Source organism: Anopheles stephensi, chromosome X (assembly GCF_013141755.1).
Source record: "Anopheles stephensi strain Indian chromosome X, UCI_ANSTEP_V1.0, whole genome shotgun sequence".
Classification (NCBI taxonomy): Eukaryota; Metazoa; Arthropoda; class Insecta; order Diptera; family Culicidae; genus Anopheles; species Anopheles stephensi.
Genome location: NC_050201.1, coordinates 17,987,420 through 18,013,772, shown reverse-complemented (window position 1 = coordinate 18,013,772; position 26,353 = coordinate 17,987,420). Strand labels below are relative to the sequence as shown.

The following is a 26,353-nucleotide window of genomic DNA, read 5'->3' as shown; positions in this document are numbered from 1 at the left end:
GTGCGATATTCTCGTCTTTTAGTATGCGTGTGACCTCTTCCGGAGGGTTATCAGTCAGGCCTAGGAACACAACCTTTGTCGTTTTCTCCTTGTCTAGTTGATGCGTGTGGAAATTTGAGTTCGTAATTTTGAGATAGTGCACTATCGCTCCAAAATCTGAACTTGTTGAAGTGCGTACCAAAGTACCGTTATTTGTAACGGAGGTAGTGTATTTAACTGCACGGACAGGAATTTCTTTTTTGTGAACATCGCCTACGTTCGAACTGGTTACAACAATTGGTGGTGGTATCTTGGAAGTCCTTGTGGGTATAGTTGTTGGATTGGTGTTGATCTCTTGGTCGTCAATGGTTTGGAGAATATCAAATGAATTCTGGTCCGATTGCCTTCCAGTTTTCGGGAGATTTTCAATATCCTCCACTGAATTATGGAACGAACTTAGAGGCACAGCAGCACGCCTCTTGGATATAATGTGTTTCCTACGACTTATCACTGGGCTAGGACCCGAACTATGTCTGGTTGAGTCGATACTCCTTGTTTATAAATGTGTGTTTGTGTCGCAATCTGTAGCGTCCGTTCGCTTTCGAGTCTAGATCGGTACTGAGTGTTTGAAAATGGAAAGGATGTTTTTATGTTTATGTGTGTTTTGGGTCATTGAGATGAGCTGAATTAGATAGGAAAACTATTGTTCCTTATGGATAGATGTATGAGTCTCAAGCAAACCACGTTTCTCAAAGCTAGCAGGTCTCTTATTCCAGTGTTTGGTGTTCCTCGTAGAATAGTCACTGCGAAAAGGAGTTGAGGGCGTGTAGCATCAAATGCCCGACATAACCACATCAGATGATCGATGTCATGATATCCGACACCGCACGGACACTCTTTCGTGTTCACCAGGCCTATGCGATGCAAGTGTGCTTTTAATGAGTTATGATTTGCAGTTATTCGAGACAATACTCGAATAAACAGCGAGGCCCTTGAATCAGGGGCGTAGACTCACTTTGGGCAATATGGTGTAGCACAGGCAAGGTCCACTATTGCTGCCATTTATTTAAGCAGTATTAACGAGGCACGATCATCATCTTCTAGGGATATATTGAGCGAGAGAGGATTTGTCCCCCAAAAGCACCTTCTTTCGCCAGCCGATTTGCATCCTCGTTTCCAATTATTTGGCATCTGCAACCCAAATTAAGGATTTACTTGTTCATAAAATTAGTATGAAGCTCCAATCATCCGAGACTTAGTGGCTTCAATCGCATTGACGATGTCTCTGCAAAATGGCATATGTGCCTGGCTGTCTAGAAGCAATATTTTGCACAATAGATTGCTACATTTTACAATACGGCGCCTGACCGTAATCATTAATTAATAATAATAAGATTGCTACATGTTCAACGACAAACACAGTGCATGGTTTTTTCCAGCTGTTGGGAAATATTTAAATCCAGAGCAAATACTCCACAGCCTGTTTTCCGTCTATTTTGGAGCTATCTGTAAAATAGGCATGTCCATAACAATGCTGCCAAAATGTTCTTCGAACAATTTTGTGCACTATTCCTGGTAATAGCTTTCTGGGAATCTGTATCATAGCTTCCTTCGTGGCAATTGCAAGTATTGCCGATCAACAATACTTTTTCCGTAGAATCAGAAAAGCGCATCGACCGGCCGATCCCAAGATGTTTGCAGACATTGGCCCTACATCCAAGGAGATGAAGTCACGCCATATGTGAGAGATTGTTGAACAACAGCCCGAGGCTATAAAATATTTAAAAGTTTGTATCAAATGCTCATTTGAGGTCCTATTTAATAAGGAGTTAAAGTGCAAGCTGATCGTATCTTACTGAAAGAGGCATTATTCCTTAAAACTTGACTTCGAGACACATGGTGTGTGTTGAGCCCATACATCCCAAACATATACGCAAGAATCGATACTGAATTCTCTTGAGTCTGCGGTTATGTTTGCTAGATGCCCAGTGAAAACATATACTGCCAAACTCAAGAATAGGCCGAATTGTTGTTTTGTAGAACTGTTAAAAATCTGCCTGTAATTGAATTGATCCTGTTAAACCATGTGCCTGTAATTAATCTTAGAACATTAATTATTTTACCATTTTGTTGTCAAATATTCAACTTGACCTCTCCACAGACATTATGGTTGAACCAGGGCCCGAGGTATTTAAATGAGTAAATATGATCAGAGGTGCCGGTCTTCACACGGGACTGACATAATGACATAATGAGGGACTGACTATCATTCTATGCGGTATCAATAAGTGTAGTAAGCCAGAAATGACAAGAATGACCTAAAATAGGTCGTTAGGCCAAGAAAGAAGAAGATGCTCGATCCTTGAGTTGTTTAGAAGTATCTTAGGCGTGGGGGTTGAGGAGAATATCATAAATTTTGTTTTTTTTTTTTTATAGAGAATTCTATACCTATTAGTAATTTCTTTGTGATTTTTTTGTTTTTGGCATTTGTATTTCGCCAGCACATGCGGTGCTGACAATACGGCTTCAAGCCGTCATAATTAATAATAAATAAAAAATTCTATACCTAGCTGTTATCACCACGTGGGAAGATTATTTACACTTTGTTGTAGAAAAAGTTGCATTTTTGCTACGTCAGCATTAGCAAAGGATACTACTGCATCATCCGCCATTTGTCACTACATGCATCCATTCACTGGACAGGAATCTATAATTACAAGTCGTGGTTTTTATTTCCCTGGCAGTGGTCGGAATAAGAACAAGTTTTTGAGGAGCCTGCATTTAACATTATACTGATGTTTACATTATTTTAGCTGGACAGTGTTTTGAAAGATAGGTGTGATTGAATATAACAATTATTAATATTATCGAACACACAATATGTTACTCTACATCTTTGACATAGAAGTTGTAGTCTTATCATGTTGTTGAAATCCATCTTTTTAGAAAGTAGGCTGTAATTGCTGTAATAGTAATCTAACTAGTATTTGATAATGACAAAAACAAAAATCCTCGATACTTTTTAATCCAGAGAGGAAAAGAGTTTATCAATTATTTTGGACAAATTTTTGTAGTACAATTAAAAAATGATGACGGAAAGAACTGTCCAGTTAGGCTTGGTTTTTTGCGTGAAACATGTTATGTACTCCCATTGTTTTTCCCATTCTTTTAAATTTAAAAATCAGATCAAGTTTTTTTTTCGAAAAGAACAAGTTTCAAAATTGACCAATTTTTTAAAGTAAAATAATGTTTTAAATAATTTGAATGGCAGGCAGACTTTAACAAATTAACATTGGTTTAAAATTGAATCAATCTACGCTTACCTAGCTAACAAGTGTGGAAGCTTATGTAAGAAACACACTACAGGAGGAAAGAAAAGAAGAAGTGCTCAAAAGGTAAACGAAATGAATCAGCTATTTTTAATGAAAGCTAGCCGTTCAATGTGTCAGTTGGTAAGATGAAACAAGCTATGATAGCCAGCTTGAAGAAAATACGCCGACTAATCATGTTTCCGGGTCTGGTTAAATGCTTCAAAGACCTGTTTTATGTGATGTTTACTCTGATCTGAAAGCTTTGAGGTTTATTTTACTGTGTTGAATATATTTTGTCACTGCCAGTAAACAGATAAAAAATGTTAATGAGATGAAGAAAAGTCGTGAAAAGGAGCAAATATAGAAAAAAAAACACAATATAGAAAATATACACAGTTGTTCCACAATCTTAAGCTTTTTTTATCTGATGATAAAAAATCAGTAACATTTTTTGTGACAAATAAGTAGTATCAAGGAGGGCCATAAAGATATAAGTTACACTTGTTTTAAAATAAAAAATATTTCACTACACCAACACAAAACAATTGTACAATACTGATTTTGGAAATATGATGAAATTGATTTAAATATGTAAAAAACAACAAAAATATCAAAGGTAGCTTTAATGGACATCAATGCCTAGTCTCTGCCGCCGGAGAAGCCTAATAGTTCGAAATGTACGGAACGTATAATTAGAGAATGATTCAGTAAAAAGCAATCAGCAGTTCCGTTGTATGACGCAGACAGAACTGGAGTGGCGATGTTTACCAATTGAGAATAATGCCGACTAGCGGCACGGGATTATGCTGAGTCAGTTTCCGGCGCCGTCGGAGCCACAAAAAAGGAAGTACACCCCCTAGAGGAAAAGAATCAACAGAAGCTGAAAGGTCTTGTCTGTGCTAAGTGGCGCCATAACCTGACTGACCAAATCAGCTATCTAGACTTACAAAACGATGTCGGAAGGCAAAGTAAGGCCTTGAATTTTTGTGATTGGTGCCAAATGGTTGTTAATTACAGCTTAGAAGCGGCTGCTTTACGGAATACGACAACGAGTAAATTATCCCGACCCGACGGCTGATGGATGGTTTTTATTTTTTTCGCATATCGATAATCATGTTTCATCCTTTATACGACCTCTTCCGGCTAAACCTAGGGCCGTAAAGCGCAAGAAGGAGTTTAAAAGCAATTTTCGCTTTCTTGTCAATGATTTTTTCACTTGATTAAGATGAACGCGAAATATATATATATATATATATATATATATATATATATATATATACATATATATATATATGTATATATATATATACATATACAAATATATATATATATATATATATATATATATATACAAATATATATATATATATATATATATATATATATATATATATATATATATATATATATATATATATGCATAACATGCTTCTATCATTTATAAATGTATGGCTTGAAGCCGTCATAATTTAATAATAAATAAATACATTTATAAATAAATAAAGTTCCCAACGTCCTGTCAGTAGGGTGGATAGGAAGGAAGATTAGGGTTAAACCAATTTAGAAGAACAAAAGGGCAGGATGCGCCTGTTCTGATCGCCTGTTGTGATCAGATTTTTTTTTCGCAAAAAACAGTAAGAACCGGGCAAACCCAAGCAAGGCAAAAAAACAATAAAACTTATGTATTGCGAGCAATTCCGTTCTATGTTTTCTAACTGACAGGGATCGCTCCATTCGTTAGTAAATTAATCCCTCCGATCTTAATGATCATGGAATAGTAGAATGTGAAACAGTTAATAAAAAAACATATTAAAAAATCATTTTGCATAATCCGAGCATGTCAAAACGTTTTTTTTTCTATTCTCTTCAATTTCATTCCTTTGCTTCTATTCAAATTTTCAGTCACTTAATTTATGCTTCTCGTTGTGCTACTAAGCACTTCTTCTATTATTACTCTCAATTACAGTATTATGTTGATGATTATTGGTTTGCGAATACTAACATGAACAATCTCCTTTTTCATTCAGCATGAATTATTATGCATTACTGTCATGCCTATTAAATTATCTTTGCACATATTTATTGTTGTATCTGTTGTTGCTTGCATTCCTACTCTACAAACACATCGAAAATGAGCTGTTTGTTCACATTTTGACCTGTCGAAAATTTCTGAAGTATTTTTCATCCTTTTTTCGTACACCATCTACATTTCCTGAAAAACGTTTTTCGGTACTCCAACGTAAAAAAGGGAGAGCTGAAAAACTTTCTCCGATATTGTGGCAGTACTTCATTTTTACAGATAGCCTTAGCGCTATTGAAGCACTACGATCACCGAAGTCTGTTAAGAGTCAGGATTTCCTTACCATGAAAATTATTGAAATACTGGGCTCAATGTTCGACAAGGCGTTCAGGATTTCGCTAATTTGGGTACCTTCTCATTGTGGCACCCGGCAACGAGAAGTCAGAATTCCCGGCAACGAGAAAGCATACTCACTGGCCAAAACAGGCGTCCAACAAGGCGCCTTTTACGACCGTCCGATCTCGGCCCGAGAGTTTCTTCGCCTACCACAGCAACTTTTCCTGTCTCGCTGGCAGAGCATGTGGGAGGCGGATGATCTCGGGCGATTCCATTTCTCGATCTCTCCGCAAGTGTCCCTGCGGCCTTGGTTCGATGGGCTCTCTGTGGACCGGGCGTTCATACGCATGATGTCTCGACTTATGTCGAATCATTTCGCGTTGAATGCTCATCTGCAGCGTATAACTCTGGCTCAGACGAAGGTGTGTGGCTGCAGTGACGGATTTCACGATGTGGATCACCTTCTGTGGTCCTGCGTGCAGTTTGAAACTGCAAGACCATCCTTGTTGGGCGCAGTCGGGAGCATCGGCAGACGACCGCGTATAGAAATTAGATAAGTATTGGCGACCAGCGACCTCGCATACATGAGGCTCATCTTCCGATTTGTCAGAGACAACGGTCTTATCCTTTGATTCTGCATCCTCACTATCCATTCAAACCATATCCGCCATTCCTTTTTTATTATTCGTTGTGTTGTCTTTGTCTTAAGTGTTTGTTTTTTTTTTAGTGCTACGGGTGATCCGTTGACGAAGCTACAGCATCCGGGGTCGAAGTCGACTCTGTCAAAAGAAGAGAGACAGAATTTTATGTGTTTTCCATCTCTGTCATCTCGCAGCCTTGATGTGGCGAGTGCGGCCTTGCTGGCGTTAGGTTCGGAAGTTGCCGGCGGGTTCAACCCCGTGATTAGCAGATACCCTGCTGTTACGGGATAGAACTCACCGATAGCTTCTGAGTTCGGTGCTGGTCTGGTCCAGCTTGGGCTATCACTGATGGGCAGTTTGAGGAACGCTGTGTGCAGGCAAATGTTTTTACTGTACATATTACTGTTTTCTTTTTGTATTGTTACAGTCCAGATCTGCTACACGGAAGCAAGTTCCGCTTCACACACTATACTACCACCAACAAATCAATAGAAAGCAATAGACCCGGACCAAACCATCAACACAACCTCCACAATGGATGTGGACAATTACACTGCAATCACCACATACCCACATCCGAGCATGCCCGGGATGAGGCAAAATAACAGGGAGGAAATGCCTTGTTAATTTATATGTACTTGTAATCGTCAACACACGCAGTGTTGTCAATACGGTGTCAAGCCGTTTAACTAGAAATATATATAAAATCGTGGCCGGGAGGCATAACGTTTTAAAAGTTATTTTATTATTTATTTATTTCTTCATTTATCATGACGGACCGATGCCGTATTGTCACCACCGCATGTGAGGAATGTGAATTTTTTTGAAGAAAAAAAGACATTTTAAGAAAATTAACTAGGCATATCCTCCTTTTTAAGGTTTCAACAGTGTTGTAACAAAAATTTTAGCAGATGATGTTTTTAGAGAAATTCGCGATAGAGGTTGTTGAGGTTGAGGTGATAATACATTTCATTATATTTGGAAAAACAATTTAGCTAGTGAATGAAAAACAGTGATTATAAATTATATTCAAATTCGTGATGAGGCTACGTACTACTCGCTATTTCTACCTATCAGCCTACTTTCGTTGAGAACTTCCCCGTTATCTTTCATTCTTTTTGTCTATTGCGTTTAGATTATGCTCTTCCAAGTGGCGTCGAACACAGGTAATAAAATCCTTATTCCGTCAAATCATTACATTAACACCTGGTTTTCTCAAAGTCATGCAACTACTTTATTTATGCTGCAGAAATGGCCTGGCCATATTTCTGAATTCAGCTTGTTTTCCTTGCTTAGAAAACAGACTTCACAAAGTTTCTACTTCTATTAAAATCCGTTAATTTTGTTTAATTGTTTTTTTTTGTGAATGTAATTCACAGTCACCACATTCAGTGGTGACAATATGGCATCAGTCCGTAATACTTAATAAATAAATTAAATATTTAAATCCGTGCGTTCATTTACAAATGAATTTGACTTCATTTTTGTTTATTCCATAAGACTTCTTCTACTACAACTTATTTCATAAAAACTGCCTGGCCGTATTGGTTATTTACTGACGTCGCTTTCCGATGGTTTTTTACGCATTGCTTTTTTACGCTTTTTTCGCATCCTAGGATTGTCAAACACTTTCTCATAAATTGTTGTTCTTGTCCCAAGATGTGTTTACGTCTTCCCATACTTTTTTTGCTTTGTCCCGCAATAGGACAATCCCTGCAATAAAGAATTGCTTACAAGTTTTTAACCATGTTTTTGAAAGGTAAACGATAAATCGTCTTGTTTAGAAAAGTATGATCCAATCAGTGCTAAAAACTAACCCAAAAAAACAATTCGTTTTATCGAATTAACACTAGTTAAATGTTATATGTGTGTGCTATAAATCCTTCAGTGAAGTCATGGAGAAATACTTTATTTATATTTCGTTGTATCGTTGTTGGATCGAATGATTATGGCATGCCTTTACTGGCTTATTTTGACTTTAATTTACTTGCAGTTTGATAGTTAGTCTTGTGTACAGGAAAGCAGTTCGAACAGGATTATATACTCGGTCATGCAATATGACGACTGGTGTGTACCTGTCGCTGCCACCGGACTGCGCCATTTATTTGTATACCCTGATTTATTTGTATGTCAAGAACGCGGGAACGCGTCAAGAAACTTCAGGATACTCTGCAAGGCAAATAAAATAAAAATCGCTTTGTCACGGGCATGCTTAGTTAAAAAACTTGTTACGATTTAGCTTTGTTTCGCTCAATACTTATTACAATGCCACTATTTTTGTCATGATCGACACCAAAAATCACTCTGCGTTACTGCAATACTGTTATTAAATGTGCTTATTATGTAGTTATTTGTTTTATTCGTAAAGGACGGAGAGGCCATATCATATTATATGGTGATGTTTACAGATAAATTCAAGATACTAGTCATCTATTTTTTCATATTTCTACAAGAAATAGAAATTTAGGTAAGAAATTTCATAAAAGCAAAGATTGCACATGTATACATGTATGTGTACATAAAGGAACATGCAAGGTATCATCTGACACATGCTGAATCAGGGTTTTATATTTCACGTTGCATTGGTGCTAGCATTTGTGCTGTATCTACTAGTCAATACTGCTCTTCAGGACTTCAAATATAAGGCAGTGAGTTTGGGTCATGTATAATGTATTCTCAGGCAGTTCATGATTTGAGTACCTCCGGGATACAGGTCCGGGATGATAATTATTGTGAACTGTAACCGTGTTGGAGTTGAATTGTCGAAAAATGCCATGCTACATGAGCTCGGTTACTGTGGTTTACATATGGGGCGGCCCGATGGTAGGTGTTACAGCGGTGCCGTTCTTCACACGGTAGGACCGGCGTTCAATTCCCATCTTATTATGATGTGTATTCAAGAACTTATAACGAAAACATGAAACAAAAACTATTAGATGGAGTATTCGAGGAATACTGGATATTCCTCATACTGGTATTCAAGTATCTGACGAGATTTTTGTGATGCATATTTTGTATAAAAACATACACCTGTTTACAGTTACAGTCGAATCGCTCACCGTTTGCTTCGACTCACGAGCTGCTCGCTTCGATTTGCATGCCCTTATCATCGAATGCGCGACAGAACGACTGAATCACATGCCGTTACCATGGAATCGCGTGCCGATATACATTTTTGATTGCTCCTGCGTGAAGCATTTGATGTAATGAATAGCTCCTGCATGAAGCATTGATGTAATGTTAGGCTGTTACCATTTGAACACATTTTACTCGTATTTTTATACGAATAAACGGCTAATAAACCAAAAATGACAAGAAAATATCTCGTACAATACCAACATCTAACAGAAGCGATAAAGAATACTAGGTTTTCAGAGTTCATTTGTGATCTATACGTTAAACTAGCGGAAATGAAAATGTTTCAACAAAGAAGAAAACTTGGAAAAATCTTGAAGCAATTTGTTTACATTTTTCTTTATCAATATGTGAATTTTTCATTGAGTTCCATGGAATAATTTGTATGTATCGTTAATTTTTGCTATGAAACAATATGTAAAACACGTGTAAAATAGTTTAAACTATTGCATTCTTTTGCTTTTAGTATTAAAAACTATCTTTGAATTTTAGCTAAAGGACATAATCATTTGTTCGAAAGAAACGGCAGCTTTAAAATCTGCTAACATTTCCAAAACCATAGCTACCGGCATGTGATTACATAGTAACGGCATGCGATTCGACCATAGTTTCGCGCATTTGATGCTAATTGCATGTGAATCACAGCAAGCAGCTCGTGAGTCGGAGCAAACGGTGAGCGATTCGACTGTAACCGTAAACAGGTGTAACATAAATGAGCACAAAAGTTATTTAGACTTTAGGTGATTAATACGTTATGAAATCCTGATTGAGAATATCTCATTTGTGTAATTTTTTGCAAAAATTTTAGCTTGTGGATGTTTGCTTCATGCACCAAAATCTGTGTCATTCTGCAAACAATTCTGCTCGTAAGATATTTTTCTTAAAGCTGATCCAAAATGGACATTGTTAAAGCAGTCGTAATTGATAGTAAACTTTATAGAATGTGCTTACTTACTTATCAGGCGCTAAACCACTTTACGGTCTTTACCTTCTCCACGAACGCTATCACTCCATCCCTTTTTGGTCAAGATTGCGTACAAGATTGCGGCTAGTTCTGCGGTGTAGACACTACACGGCTGCCGAAATTTGAAAAATGCTTCGGCGGACTCACCTAGAGGCTCACCGAAGCCGGTGCTCTCCTTAGAGGATGATCAGTTTTTATTTGTACAATATATTCTATTTTTATTTTTTATATGCGCTACAACCTTGACAGGTCTCGGCCTGCCATTTCTGGCTTTCTGTGACTTGCATTTACCCGTAGCAAAGTATTCAGCCCAGCGTACGGGGAGCCGGTCTGAATGAGATTTGAACCCTGGTTCTGCGGTGTACAGACGGGCGCCGCAGTTGCCTCGTCCATCGGACTATCATCGGAAACTCGTCGAACTATCTTGGTTACAAAAGCTATAATCACGAAAAGAGGAGGAGTTACCCATACATGTTCATTTTTGTGTATACGTATTATTGCATCCCTTTCTGGTTCATGGTCCTCCGTACTCTTCAGAATGTCATTATTGGTTTGAAGCTTCGGTGGTTCGGCAGACTGATGACACTGTTAAGAGTACGGAGCATTATGAACTTAAAAGGGATGCAATGATGCTGTTTGCACAAAAATGAACATGTGTGCGAAATGCGACCGTGTTCGGGTTCTGGATCGGGAATCATTGTTACTCCAAGTTTTTATGACCGAGTATTGTAATCATAGTAATCAAATCAATTACAAAGCAAAACGGCCAGGCCTGTTGTTTTATATTGAGTATTTGGGGATCTGTATTTTATTACTTATTTAATAATCTCTTAACATTTGACAATACGACGTCAAGCCGTCATCCTAAAAATATAAATAAATATAATCTCTTAACATTAATTGTCCTACTAACTGTGTTAAAAAATTCTCAAAATGTTTAACCCTTAAAATAACCCTTAAGATATCTTCAACACTTTGCGAAATTCGTCTATCATAGGTAAATAAAATCTTTGGTGTTACCACCCCGAAAAAAGCGATGTACATAGCACTCCTATGGGTAAAAATGTCCACAGACTTGCATCCCTCGTGTTCAGGTCATTTTCACCCTGAGCTCGTTTTGATTTTTTGGCTTTTCAAATAAGAGTAAAAAAAATTAAAAATTAGGTTGTTTTATTCAACAATGCCACAACCCACAACAATAAATAGCACATGTTTGCATATTATACCAGATAAATGGATTTTTGGATCAATGGATGAATGGATATTTTTTTAAAAGGAAGAAAGGCTTTCCTGAGATAGTGAAACTATTTATTACAACTTTACCAGTGTTCATGCCAGTACTAATTGGTGTATGTTGCTTCATGTATGGATGTTCATGCAGCATATTGATACATTTTTAAGGATCGGTGGATTTAATTTCGATTGAACAATAGATTGGCATAGCAGCCATTCAAATTTCCGGCGTTGTACCAAAAAATCAGTTAATTTAAACGATAGGAATGATCAATCAATCATGATCAAGGATGAGCAATATGATACCAGCTAGGGGGTTTTGTTTACGTTTGGGAGTTTGGATTGTTATTCGGTTTTTCTTAACTAAACTCCCGAAAATGGCCAATCTCGATTTCGATTTTGTTTTGTGCTTGATATTTGCTTACAAGTCAAAGGGAGAACGGCGACAGGTTGTCGCATTCAAACGTATGGTGCTTAAAGCAAAGGTTTATGGTAGTATGCGTAGACTTCGGCTCATTTTCGGGTTTTCGACTAACCCGGTGTAGACAGACCCAATAAGATACTTCCTTTCAAAGATGGAAAGTAAAATTATGCTTTTTTATCTCATTTTAAAACATTTTTATATTTGAAAATTAGTAGAGAGGAATTTTTTAGATGTAGAAAATTAAGATTTTATATTTTTTTAGTTTGAACTTATAGATTTAAAAAAAAACTCCTAGCTTGATGAAAACTTATTGTTGACTTTTCGACTTTTCTCCCGACAAATGCCAACTGTGGAATTGGGACCTAGGCACTCGCTTGTTACCCAATTGCACCTTCTCCTATCAGATTATCTCCGTCCGGATTATCAGATCTGTAATTTAGAATCATTATCCTTAACCATATACTAGTAATAAAGGTTTACGGCACTTTCTCCCAGATTAGTAGATATAGATGCTTGTAGACATGGATGTTTATAATGCACATTTGGCTGAATTTGTTTTGAAGAGTAATGAATAAATGAGCAGAACAATCAACAATGAAAACAAACTATTTCGACTGAATTAAATCTTAATTCTGCATTTAAACGATGTTTTTTTTAGGCATAATTTTGATAATTTAATGACTTAATTTTCTCATAATTCCAATGCAATAGAAAACCGATCTGTATAATGACTCTTACAACGAGCTTAACAATATTCCCAGGAAGATCGAATATCTTTACGCTGTGAGAATAACAAGCATCTTCAAATTAAAATAAAGAAACCCTACGTGTATGAAAGCAGACTAAAAATAATGGAATACACGATGCGCATGATGTAGCATTGAATTTATACTTTTTTAACTATAACAATCAATTTGTAGCAATACGGCCAAGTCGTCCTTTCTCAATATAAAAAATTAATTTGCGTGTTCTGATCAAGAGAAGCCTCAAAAATGCCTCATACACGGTTTTAAACAGCAATTAAAAGAGTGTCTGTAACAAAATACCATGCTTAAAGAACGAGAAATGTGATACAGTATACAGTAATTGAAAGCTGATCTGGTAGATGAACTTCCTGATGTGTGAGATCTATTTTCTTTATTTTGTTAACCTGATATCAGTTATGCCAATCTGATAGAAAGATAGATCAAAATGTTATTGAACTTTTAATCTAATTTGTGATTAGGAAATAAGTTAATTTTTTTAATGTATTTATTTATCTTTTCAGCTTTTTATGCATTCATTTATTGATATTTTTATAATGTTTTTTATTTGTTTCTAAATATGTCGTGTCTTTATTTAACTCATAATTTACATTTTTCTTTGCTTTAGATTTATTTGTTATAGATTCATTATTGATTTCTTGGTATTTTAATTAAATCATTTATTGGTTGATTTATTTGTTTATTTACTTATTTATTCATTTATTTATGGTTTTATTTTTGAATAGGTTGTTTGAGCTCATTTATTTGTTGTTAAGTTCATTATTTTTTAAACTTGTTATAGAATTTGTGGAATTTAAAAAATTATCTATTTAATCAAGGAATCAGTCTGTCTCCAGCTTCCGTAGCGATAGGACGAGTTTCGCTCGAAGCAGTATACAGAGCATTTGCGTACGACCGATAGTGGTCATTATCCTCGAATGCGTTAGCGAAATCAACACGATTACCCGTATCGCACTAATCGGTGTCTCCGCCTTTTTCCGGAATTCGCTCGAAGTTAGAGTTATCGGTCGAGTGGCGCCAACGACCGATCAACGTGTGTTTTTAGTATTGTGCGGGCGTCGTGAGTGCGACATCGTAGGTCGTTGCAATAAGCTAGCGCATCGCCGCTGTACCGCGCGCGCGCGTGTGTGTGTGTGTGTGCAGTTTCAGTAACGCGAGGGTCAAGACATCGTCATACAATGCGTTCCACAGGATAGGACCAAGTACTGATCCCTGCGGTACGCCAGCCGTGATGCTAGCGGTCTTGATTCCCTCCGCTGTGTCGTACTGCAGCATGCATCCATCGAGATAGCTCATCAGCAGCCTGCATAGGTACGGGAGAACCTTCATTCGCCCCATTGCTGTCGCAATTGCCTCCCAGCTGGCACTGTTGAAGGCATTTTTCACGTCTATCGAGATGATTGCGCAAAAGCGTGCTCCACTCCTTTTCGGCTGGAACGCGGCATGGCCGTTTTCAAGCACTGCCAGTATCGCGGCGACTGTTGATCGCTTCCTCCGAAACCCGAACTGTCGTTCTGAGAGGCCGTATTGCCCTTCAGTCAGGCCGTATTGGCATGGGCAGTCAGGCGGTCCAAGATTGGTATTTCCTGTACTTTGGCCAGGCCGTCTATGAGACCCAAGGGTCTTAGGGCCGACGGGTCACCTGGTGTGTGTGTGTGTGTGTGTTTTTTTTGACAATGAGTTTAAAATCTTCTTAGACACCCTGCGGGCGACATGGGATTTTTACCCATGTAAAAAAATCTCCTTGGCCACGCAGTGTCGCTGCCACCACTCACGGAATCACCTCGCGGTATTACTTCATGAGTGGGGCTCTGCAATGGACTTAGTCAATACACACACGGAAAAACTACACATTACAAAGTTAGTAACAATACATTACACGAACACAACACTATTCACGGAGCACAGATACACTTATGAGGGACCAACACGTTGGTCTTCCTTCCACCGTCGTTGGAGTCTCGTCCCGATTTGCCGCATCATGGTTGCCACAGCTTCCCACAGGTCAGAGCTTTGCAGCATCGACTCCACCAGATTTGCACTGGAAACTTCTCTGCCACACTTGCTGTTTAGCTGCTTTCGCTCTTCCGTAAACCTCGGACACTCAAACAGCACATGCCCTGCTGTCTCATCCTCGTCAACGCACGTCGGGCAACGAGGCGATGAAGCGTGCCGAAACCGGTGTAGATAGGCTCGGCAGCAGCCGTAGCCGGAGAGAAACTGCGTAACATAGAAGTCGACCTCTCCGTGCTTCCTCCCAACCCAGTCTGCCACGCTAGGGATCAGGCGATGCGTCCGCCGTCCCTTCTCGGAACTGTCCCACTCAGCTTGCCACTTCCTCGTTGAGTTCCTTTTCTCGGTGTTCCTTGCGTTACCGGCGTTAGGTTCCCCCGTACGTGCATTCCAGAAGCTCTCCAGATGTGCCTCTCCAATGTGATGCAGATAGGCACCATGCCGGCGATAACACACGCTGCTGCATAGGAGATCGTCCTATATGCGCTGGTGACGCGCTTAGCCAACATCCTATGCACTGTTTTGACAGCAGCTTGGTGCTGTTTCTGCACCAGGATGTGTGCCCACGCTGGGGCTCCGTATCTCAGCACAGAGGTAGCTACGCAGGCGTCTAGTCGTTTGGCACTACTACTAGGTCCACCGATGTTGGGCATAAATGAAGCGAGTGTGTTTGCCGTCATTGATGCCTTTACGCAGACCTGCTTCAGGTGCTCGTCGAACTTCAAGCGATCGTCAATGGTGACCCCTAAGTACTTGAGATGTCTGACTGGCTCAATGTACTCTGTTCCAACCATGATCGATGCCTTCTGGATCCGTTTATGACTGCTAATGACGATAAACTCAGTCTTCGCATGTGCTATCTGCAGTTTCAGTAACACGAGGGTCAAGACATCGTCATACATTGCGTTCCACAGGGTGGGACCAAGTACTGATCCCTGCGGTACGCCAGCCATGAGCTAGCGGTCTTGATTCCCTCCGATGTGTCGTACTGCAGCATGCATCCATCGAGATAGCTCCTCAGCAGCCTGCACAGGTACGGGGGAAACTTCATTCGCTCCATTGCCGTCGCAATTGCCTCCACCGGCATTGCTGGCATTGTTGAAGGCATTTTTCACGTATCACTATCAGGTAACACCTTCGTCTGAGCCAGAGTTATGCGCTGCGAAATGATTCGACATAAGTCGTGACATCATGCGTATGTATGCCCGGTCAACAGAGAGCCCACCGAACCAAGGCCGCAGGGACACTTGCGGAGAGATCGAGAAAAGGAATCGCCCGAGTTCGTCCGCCTCCCACATGCTCTGCCAGCGAAACAGGAAAAGTTGCTGTGGTAGACGAACAAACTCTCGGGCCGAGATTGAACGGATGTAAAAAGCACCTTGTTGCACGCCTGTTTAGGCCAGTTGGTCTTCCTCCTCGTTGCCGGGAATTCCACAATGAGAAGGTACCCAAATTAGCGAAATCCTGAACGCCTTGTCGAACATGGAGCCAAGCAATTCTATGATTTTCATGGTAAGGTAATCATGACTCATAACAGCCTCCGGGGATCGTAGTGCTTCGATAGCGCTAAGGCTATCTGTGAAGATGAAGTACTGATCCGCAGGTCTCGCTGCTACCATCAATAGTGCGTACAAGATTGCGGCTAGTTCTGCGGTGTAGACACTACACGGCTGCCGAAATTTGAAAAATGCTTCGGCGGACTCACCTAGAGGCTCACCGAAGCCGGTGCTCTCCTTAGAGGATGATCAGTTTTTATTTGTACAATATATTCTATTTTTATTTTTTATATGCGCTACAACCTTGACAGGTCTCGGCCTGCCATTTCTGGCTTTCTGTGACTTGCATTTACCCGTAGCAAAGTATTCAGCCCAGCGTACGGGGAGCCGGTCTGAATGAGATTTGAACCCTGGTTCTGCGGTGTACAGACGGGCGCCGCAGTTGCCTCGTCCATCGGACTATCATCGGAAACTCGTCGAACTATCTTGGTTACAAAAGCTATAATCACGAAAAGAGGAGGAGTTACCCATACATGTTCATTTTTGTGTATACGTATTATTGCATCCCTTTCTGGTTCATGGTCCTCCGTACTCTTCAGAATGTCATTATTGGTTTGAAGCTTCGGTGGTTCGGCAGACTGATGACACTGTTAAGAGTACGGAGCATTATGAACTTAAAAGGGATGCAATGATGCTGTTTGCACAAAAATGAACATGTGTGCGAAATGCGACCGTGTTCGGGTTCTGGATCGGGAATCATTGTTACTCCAAGTTTTTATGACCGAGTATTGTAATCATAGTAATCAAATCAATTACAAAGCAAAACGGCCAGGCCTGTTGTTTTATATTGAGTATTTGGGGATCTGTATTTTATTACTTATTTAATAATCTCTTAACATTTGACAATACGACGTCAAGCCGTCATCCTAAAAATATAAATAAATATAATCTCTTAACATTAATTGTCCTACTAACTGTGTTAAAAAATTCTCAAAATGTTTAACCCTTAAGATAACCCTTAAGATATCTTCAACACTTTGCGAAATTCGTCTATCATAGGTAAATAAAATCTTTGGTGTTACCACCCCGAAAAAAGCGATGTACATAGCATTCCTTTGGGTAAAAATGTCCACAGACTTGCATCCCTCGTGTTCATGTGTATTCGGTTACAAGTCATTTTCACCCTGATCTCGTTTTGATTTTTTTGCTTTTCAAATAAGTATTTAAGTGGCCGGGTATAGAGTAAAAATATATTTTAAAAAGTGGAATAGACAATACAGCTTCAAGCCGTCATAATTAAAAAGTGGGTTGGGTAAAAGACTCGAGAAGGCCCCCCCTAGAATCTTTTGTGTGCAGCACTGTGGCCTGTCATGTTTGTTGTACAGTGGGATTTCTGTATGGTCAAAACCCATTTGATGTAAACAATGTGCATGGTTCCTCAATGCTGTTAATAGACAGCGAATAGATCTTGAAAAAATACATTGTAACAAGTGGTTTGAGATTATGATATTCTTATGTTTCCTCCTTTGCTGAATATCAATGCAAGGTAACAAGTATTCTTCGAATTACTGTTCTGTTACCGTCCGAGAACGCCGTGCATGTTTTAGGCCCGATTGTTCACCCTTAGTGCGACTGAAAATTAGTACGAAGCCCCTGTAAGCTAAAATGAATGGTAGGGTTAGCGGAGAGGGGGTTTTAATCAAATAATAACAATATTTTTTTCGACTTTCTTCAACCAATTTTGACCACACTGAAAGCACACTGAAAGCTCACTGTGAAGCTCTCGCAACGTGTACTGCGGATTGCATATCTTTAGGCGTAAAACCTACAGCGCCTAGCAAATTTTGTCAGGTGGGGGCCTTCTCGAGTCTTTTACCAAACTATTTATTACAACTTAACAGTGTTCATGCCAGTACTAGTTACTGTATGTTGCTTCTTCCATGCATGTTCATGCAGCTTTATTGATTCATTTTGAAGAAATAAGTAAAATCGATTGACTTGAAATTTCAAGCTGGTGCTGCAGTTGGTACCAAAAATCAGAACATCTCCAGCTGCTAGTGTGTGGAAGTTTGATGATCCTTACAGTCTTTTTAACACTTTGTTAGCAAAAATTTATCGTTTTACGCCTTGAAACCACCAACGTTAATTAAGCGATGCAGCTACTGCTGTTGTTTGTAAACAATTTGCAATTTAAATGTTGAAAATCGGGTGCAACATGCCGGACATGACATCTGCCAAGATTTGACCTCTTTCCTATATCCTATAAAGTTCCATCGATCATAAGCTGCACAGCGTCAGCTTCCCCTCGTACTGACCAACGATCAGCTTCCATTGTCACATCTTTATGGCGTCAACGTAAATCAGTGTTTACTGGAACGTCAAAGCAAGCGGTTTAGCTTCCAGCTTGTGTTATCTCCCCGTTCGCACGTTCTTAGCAAAAACCGGTTTTCTTATCTTCCCAAAGCGTTAGTGCGTTTTTACTATGGGGCAGCGTAAAAAGAGAGCGCTTGACTGCTTGCGTGCGTGCTTCCTAGCGCTTGGAAGAGTGCTAAGGTGGTTCCCATTCTCAAGCCCGGTAAGAATCTTACTCGTCCAGAGAGTTACCGACCAATAAGTTTACTCTGTGCTTTGGGTAAACTAATTGAAAGAATAATCCTCGATCGTCTGCAAAACCGGGTTTCTGAGCTGAAACTTATCCCTGCAGTGCAGTTTGGCTTTAGATCAGGTCATTCAACTACAAATCAATTGCTTAGGCTGAAAAGTATCATTCAGGCAAATAAAGTAGCAGGATCTAGATACTGATCCACTACTGTTGCCTTTTTGGATGTTGAAAAGGCTTTCGACAACGTTTGGCATGGTGGACTTATTCATAAGCTTTTAGTGTACAGTCTTCCAAAGTTCTTGGTAAAGATCGTCATCAGCTACTTGGAGGATAGGACATTTCGGGTGGCCTTGAGCTCTGCGATATCTGATGTCGTATAAATTCCCGCCGGTGTACCACAAGGTAGTTTACTTGGACCTTTATTGTACATCTTATACACATCGGATGTACCTGATCTACCCTGTACTGGCAAGTTATTCCTGTTTGCAGACGGCACTGCCATTGCCAAGGGCAGAAACGAGGTAGAGTTGAGGAGCAGGGCTCAGCGCTGCTTTGATATATTCCTCAAATATGCTGCAAATTGGAAAATCAAAATAAATTCAACAAAAACCCAAGCGGTGTTGATTTCCCATCGGTAAAAGGCCAAACTTTTAACTCCTCCGAATTGTAGTCGAATTTGAGTAGCAGGTGACTTTGTAGAGTGGTCCAAGGTCATTAAATACTTAGGACTTATGATTGATCGCAAGATGCTCTTTCGAGAGTATGTTCAGGGCATTTTGAACAAGGGTTACATGTAGTGTTGGATAAAGAAGCAAAATTCAGTGTGCTGTGCGCACACGCACTCACACTCAGTGCTTGAGGCGAGCACAGTGCGCACACTTCGAGCGCTGTGCTTTACTGTGCGCACAGTAAGGTGTGCTGTGCGCACTGTGCGCACACTAGCACTTTACCCAACACTAGTCACATGCTCATTAGAAGCCTGTATCCCTTGATTAATCATAGATCCAAGCTAGCACTACAGATTAAGCTCCTGTACAATTTATTAAATACCTGTACAAACAAGTATTTTTACCAATGGTTGCTTGCGCAATTTCGGTGTGGGGGTCCTGTTCACAAAGTAACTTAAACAAAGTGCAAATTATGTTAACTAAGGTATTGCACAACATTTTAAATGCCTCAAGATACACAAGACGAGACGAGTGAAAGTGCAGGAGTAAATTTACTTCATGAACTGGCTATCTCTCCAAGAGTTTCATGTACTCAGAATTTGAAATAATTCGCAAAATACCAAAGCAAACGCATACGCAACTAGGTAAGATAGGCTAAAGTAGGAATAAGCTAGGGTAAGTTTTTTATTATTATTATATTTTAAGGTTTTTAAGTTATTGTCTATTAGTTTAAATTAGGTTATCGTAGGCTACTAAAAAAAAAATTAAAAAATCTTCAAATTCAAGCAATTTAGTGCATGCCATCGCAAAAGAACATAACCACATATTTTCAGAAAACATATAGAATTTAGGTTAGAAAAGCGTATTTGAACACTGCATATAGTCGAATATCATCCTCAACAATGTAATTGTACCAAAACATCAAAAATAAATACATGCATGTATATATGCGTCAACGTAACCGATTGCAGTTTAGGTGTAGATCTGTGTCATTTTGTTGACCCTTCCAGTTTTATGCGATTTAACAATAAAGTCGATGATTTCTGCTCGGTAGATCCAACTGTTAATTATAAAAACTTATGAAAAGTACTCATTAATTAAGTCACCATTTGTTTTATAAGCTTAGCACAATATGATTGTTGACAACAGTGTTTGTAAGATACGAGGGCTGACTTTAAGTAAGGTCTCCAACGCTGCAACTTCTCCGGATCACGCGCTAGGCGAAATCTGGCAACACCGCCGTGTTTTTTTATTCCCCCACTACCACTTTGCTGCTGGGTGAGGCTTCCCCGATCGCTCAGTCTTGGCTTTTATTAAAAAAGCACGATATTAGAAATGATTGACCTATCATTGCTTGAAGCAGTTGATACTTTTGTTACAAGAGAAGTAACGCAAATATAAGGTGCAAATATAAGTAACTCAAAAAAGATTGCATAAAATCACGAATGTTATTTACATACAGCATGATGATGCGCCGTTGCCTAACGTTTGAATAACGACACTCAAAAAATCGTCATTCTAACTTCAGTTTATAAGTTTTCAATATCCCCTTTTTTGTATTTCTTGTTAATTATCGCCCGTTATATTTTTACTATCTCGTAAAATAATAGTGCGACATTATTAAAATATAACACAAAAATCAAATAATAGTAAAGCTTGCTTGATACACTTTAAACTCGGGATTAAATAAACACCTAATTATGATGTTTTCTCTATTTCAGGACCAAGTGGAAGAGACAAACTGCAGTGGGGTTAGAACTACTAGCAGAAGCAGGCAATTACGCAGCCTTTCAGCGATTATATGGTGGACCTCCTTATATCGGTGGATGGCCTTATCCCACGCCTACTGGACCTGCCGGAACTCCACAAAATGCGGTTGATGCATACTACAGACATGCAGCAGCAGCTGCAGCTTTGCAAAAACCACTTCCGTATCGAATGTATCCTGGTGTTCCTGCTCTTGGAACGCTTAATTCGATTCCAGGTCCTAGTGGTCCATTTCCTCATTTATCTGCCTCTAGTTCATTATCAACTCTAAGCAGTTACTATCAAGCCGGTAGTGGGCAACAGGCCGGGACATCAGTGCTTCAACAACATCACCAAGCACCCAGCGTTGGGTCAAACCAAGGTCGAGAAGGAAATAGTCATCTCGATATAAGTAACGTCAATTCTCTTACTAGTAGTAGCAACCACAGTCTGAGTAGCCAAACTAGACAAAGTCCTAGCCCAATGCTTAATCCAGGAAGTCCCCCAGGACAATCCGAAAGTAACCCACCCGATAGTGAAGATGAGGACGAAAACATTCAAGTATGAAGTACACATGATCCAAACACGATTAAAGTCACTTTTGCCTTCCTAACTCGAACCATTATCAACAATGTAGTCACCGTTTGGCACTACAGACATTGGATTAAAGAAATCTCTGAGAAACCTCATACTATTAAAGAGTATTTTCGATAAATGCAATATGCAGATTTGGTTTGAATTCGAATATGTTCAAAAACATTCAGTATTTTATAAAATACAAATTTATATTTTATTGTAACAGGAATACTCAGTTAATAACGGTTTTTTTAATTGAATGTTAAACATTTACCTACAATTTATTGGCTTTCCAATATCGATATAATTTATTTGGGAAGCAATCAATACCTTAGCCCAAAATTTTTCCTAGAATTTTTTCTGTAAACTTAACCTTTAAAAATGTATCTAAAACATAAAGAATCACATTAAATTTCCATTCACAATGAGACAGTCCTAGTGATGACAATAGTATCCCTTTCCTAGTTTGTTACAACCGGTATCAATCTTGGATATTTTCGTTTATATAAAGGAACTACTTACTTTGCTTACATTTTATCAAATCTCTAATTTACTTTTGGATTTTATCCGTGTCGTCTTCTTCGTCTTCTAGTTCTACTTGTTTTTCTTCTTATCCCCCTCCTTCTCTTCTTTGTTTTCTTTTTCTTCTCCTCTCTTCTTATTTCACTCTACAACTTCAAGAGTCCCTGCCTTTACTGGCTCCATTTTACTTCATTTTACCTGTAACTGGATATCCAGTTCAACGCACTATGAAGTTCGAGTTATATAGAAGACAAATGATAGTCTGTCATGCATACGAGGAGGTTTTCCAGATGGAATTCGATACTCGGTTCTTTACGTGTGAAAACCTGTTCATCTACCATCGAGGCACACAAACCGCCACCAAATCTTTTGAATTTGACTTGACATTTTTTTATTCTGGCTACTTCTATTTTAATTTTTACCACGTGCCGAAACTGATTTGTGTACCTATTTGTCATCATCTAAAATTTTGCCTTTAACAGAATTTTGGCAGTTATTTTTTTTTCAATTCAATGTCCTTACTTTTATTCAAAATATATTATGTGATTTTAGAAAAACGTTAAAGTTATGTGTGATGTGCGATACGTTTTGTGTAATTTTTCCTATTCACCTGATCCAACGATATATTCCTAACATTAGTTAAAGCACAGTTTTCCTTTATTTTAATATTGCTCATTGTTTTGGATTTTTATTGGTTTTAGTCTCTTTTTCAGTTAACGATATTCTTTATAAAACCGACTATAACAAATATTCCGGCTGGTATTGTAACAACAAAATCAATAATGTAACAATAATATCGATATGTCACGTGTTTTACTATTTTCTGTACAGTTTGCATTTTCTTTATATAATTATGTAGGAAATATTTCTTTTTGTTTTGTGTTTGAACTTTAAAAACAAAAATCGTTAATGTCCTTAAACATTTCGTTTCCAAAAACTAAATTAGTTAATCGTTTGCTCAATAAATTTTATCATTTAATCGTTGGAACCACTAAAATGAGCAAACACATACTGTGCTTAAAATTGTTTGAATGATTATCATGTTGGAATACTCAAACAGCACTACAATTTAAGCTTACTGCCTAATTTTTGATTTTAAACGATAACAAGTAAAATGATTCAATTGTTTTCATCAGATTTGACATATGATCATATAAATTCGGATACGGGAATACTGAATATAGTATAAATGTTTCCCTATTTTCTATTCACATTTATTATTCTGCTAGAATGCTTTAGTGTAATATTTATATCAGACTCAAGTTATTGTTTTCCAATAATTGAGTTTGTTTTTTTACGAATTGCTATAAAATGAAAGAGTTAAATTACACAACAAGAAAGAAGCAGGGAACTTAACTTTTTATGTAATTGAGTAGAATCAAGCACGGTTGCAATGTTTATTTAAGTTAAAATCAACTGAAGTAATATCTGGAACTGTATGAAAATAAGATAAAAAACAGATTCATGTTTGATTTACCTTGACTATGAAATATGAATGTTTTTCTTTTATTTGATCGGTCCGGCTTGGCCGAATTGCTTGAATACAAATTTTTAATTCAAAATATTTTTTTTGTTACTCAACTTAATTACGAAGAAAGCAGTCTAATAACCAATTTTATTACTTGTATATTAAGGGAGATCTTGTACAAAACTAATATAGTATAGTATATTAAGGTCATAGATAATCTAATATTATTCAAAGCAATGTGAAAATCATTTCATTGCTCATCTAAAATAGCAACTGCATAAGTTGTTGCATTCTACAATGATTACTAGGCAAGAGATGTAAATAAAACGATGTTCATGCTCAAGACAAAACAAATTTCATTTAAAACATCGTATTGAGATGAGTAGTTACGAAAAATAGCTATTATTAAAATGTGATCAATTATGTAATTGGATAGTATGAATGTTGTACGTTCTCTGGGAAATTGCATCAGTATTATGACAAAGCTATAGTTTTAAGAGTGACAAAAAACAATTTTTATAACAACACTTTCTCTTTCCTTATTATTATTCCCTGAATATGGACTGAAACTTACAATAGAGATCATTTATGGAATATGTGAACGAAAATTTTCAACTACTGACAGAATTAGGTTTTACGCTAGAAATTAATTTATATTGAAAGCAAAAGTGAGTTATGTTAGAGTTAAATAAAATTTATGACTAGAATTTTTAGCCAACATTCATAGGAGACATGCCAAGACATACACCCTTAGCACACACTTTATTCGCTGAGAATCGATTATTTCGAGCACTCAATAGTAACTCACTTCGAGTCAGTTACGTCTGCTTCGAATCAAAACTATCGGTCAAATAAATGCCAATACTCCAAGAGTGTTTTTTTTTTTCATTGAAGCTGGCGTGATTCTCACCGGGGAAGTAAGTTAATGTTGAGTGCTCACATCGATCGAATTTCGGCGAATGAAGTTTGTAATGAGGATGATAAAATACCCTCACTTAGCTGGTAATAATGAAAATATGTAAACAAGGGCACAAGAAGGATTTCGTTTTGGTACATCTATAAACAAAAATGATAATTCTTGATTAATATGTTTTCCCTACGCAGTTCAAAAAGTAAAATGAAACTTAACAACAAACATATTGGATAGAAATTTTAAATCCGAAGTACTTAAAGTAAAAAAGTTTCAATCAGTTATAAAAATAGCACTAACATGAGTAAAACATCGTTTATAAAGCATAGTGCGATTGAGGAAAGACAAATAAAACGAGTATGCTTCTGTAATTGATTGGTTTATAGGAAAAAAATGTTAACATTGATATAGTTGTGATTCAAAGAAAACAGAGTGTAATGTTAACATTATTCAGCTGAAAAACTAATTTCGAAGGTAAGAGAGTGTAATACATTTTTTTAATACCGGTATAAAATTTATAATGCAGTACGTCACCCAACATACAGCATTGTGGGTTTTTATGTTACGGTATCGATAATCAATTCCACTAATGCATCATGAGGACTACGGCCACAATAACTGAACATCATACACAGCACAATCCGTTGTGCGTCAAGATTAGCCATACAACCAGGCCGTTTTGTTGGAAAAAGTGTCAAGAACATTTTTCAAGCAATTGAGGAGGGTTGCAATTCTCAAGTGTTAGTTTAATTCTGCAGTACGTACTGCAGTGAGTTCTTGCAGATTATCTTGAGTATATTACTTCGATTGTAGATAATCGTAGGTTTATAGATTCGATTGTAGATTAACTGAACGAACTATACAGGTTTTACGGTCTGCTCTGGGGAGGGAGAGACGGAAGGAGGAGGTTAAAATATCAATAGCCTCCCAGCCACGAAAGCCTAGAAAAATTTTCAGAACTCACTTTTTCACGGTTTGTGTACCCGAAAACGTTTTTCAGGAAATGTAGACGGTGTACGAAAAAAAGGGTGAAAAATAGTTGAGATTTTTTTTGACAGATCAAAATGTAAACAAACAGCTCTTTTCGATGTATTTTGTAGAGTAGGAAAGCAATATAGATAACCGCATGGTGAGTGCAGTGACCATAACATAAAACAAGTGAGAAAGAGATAACTTTTCACAAATTCATGTTTTGCGCATGAACACGTTGACTGCCACGTTATTCTGAGTTGAATTCCCCGTGAGGCCACGCAAACCGCTTAAAGCGCGCACACTTTATACGTATGTGTTAGTGCTTAAAGCAGTGATATGGTTTTTTCTCGTGAGGAACGACCGTATGGCTAGTGATATGGGTTTGAGGCAGATAAATTTATTGTGTTCAGGAGAGTAAAAGATAGTCGTTTTGCAAAGTTCGGTTGTGTTGGACGTTGAAAAATAAGTTATTTCTTATTGATGTATTGCATATTATTTAATTTTTTCATTCAGAAAACAGTTCATTGGAATATTATTTGCGGTGTAAAATTCTGAAGCACTTTTCGCACATCT

General features: G+C 38.1%; 1 protein-coding gene across 5 annotated transcripts in view; it reads left to right on the top strand.

The window, feature by feature from the left end:
- The window catches only part of LOC118512623 (homeobox protein B-H1-like), a 76,445-nt gene extending 51,266 nt beyond the window's left edge, over positions 1 to 25,179 (top strand). For 4 of the 5 annotated variants that reach the window (XM_036057327.1, XM_036057319.1, XM_036057345.1 and 1 more), the window contains exon 4: positions 21,308 to 25,179. In XM_036057327.1, the coding sequence (XP_035913220.1) occupies positions 21,308 to 21,899 (592 nt within the window). In that variant the 3' untranslated portion in view covers positions 21,900 to 25,179. Of the gene's footprint in view, positions 1 to 6,714; positions 7,592 to 21,307 lie in introns of those variants that run through there. The other variant, XM_036057355.1, reaches the window with a different exon arrangement.
- Positions 25,180 to 26,353: the final 1,174 nt, after the last annotated feature.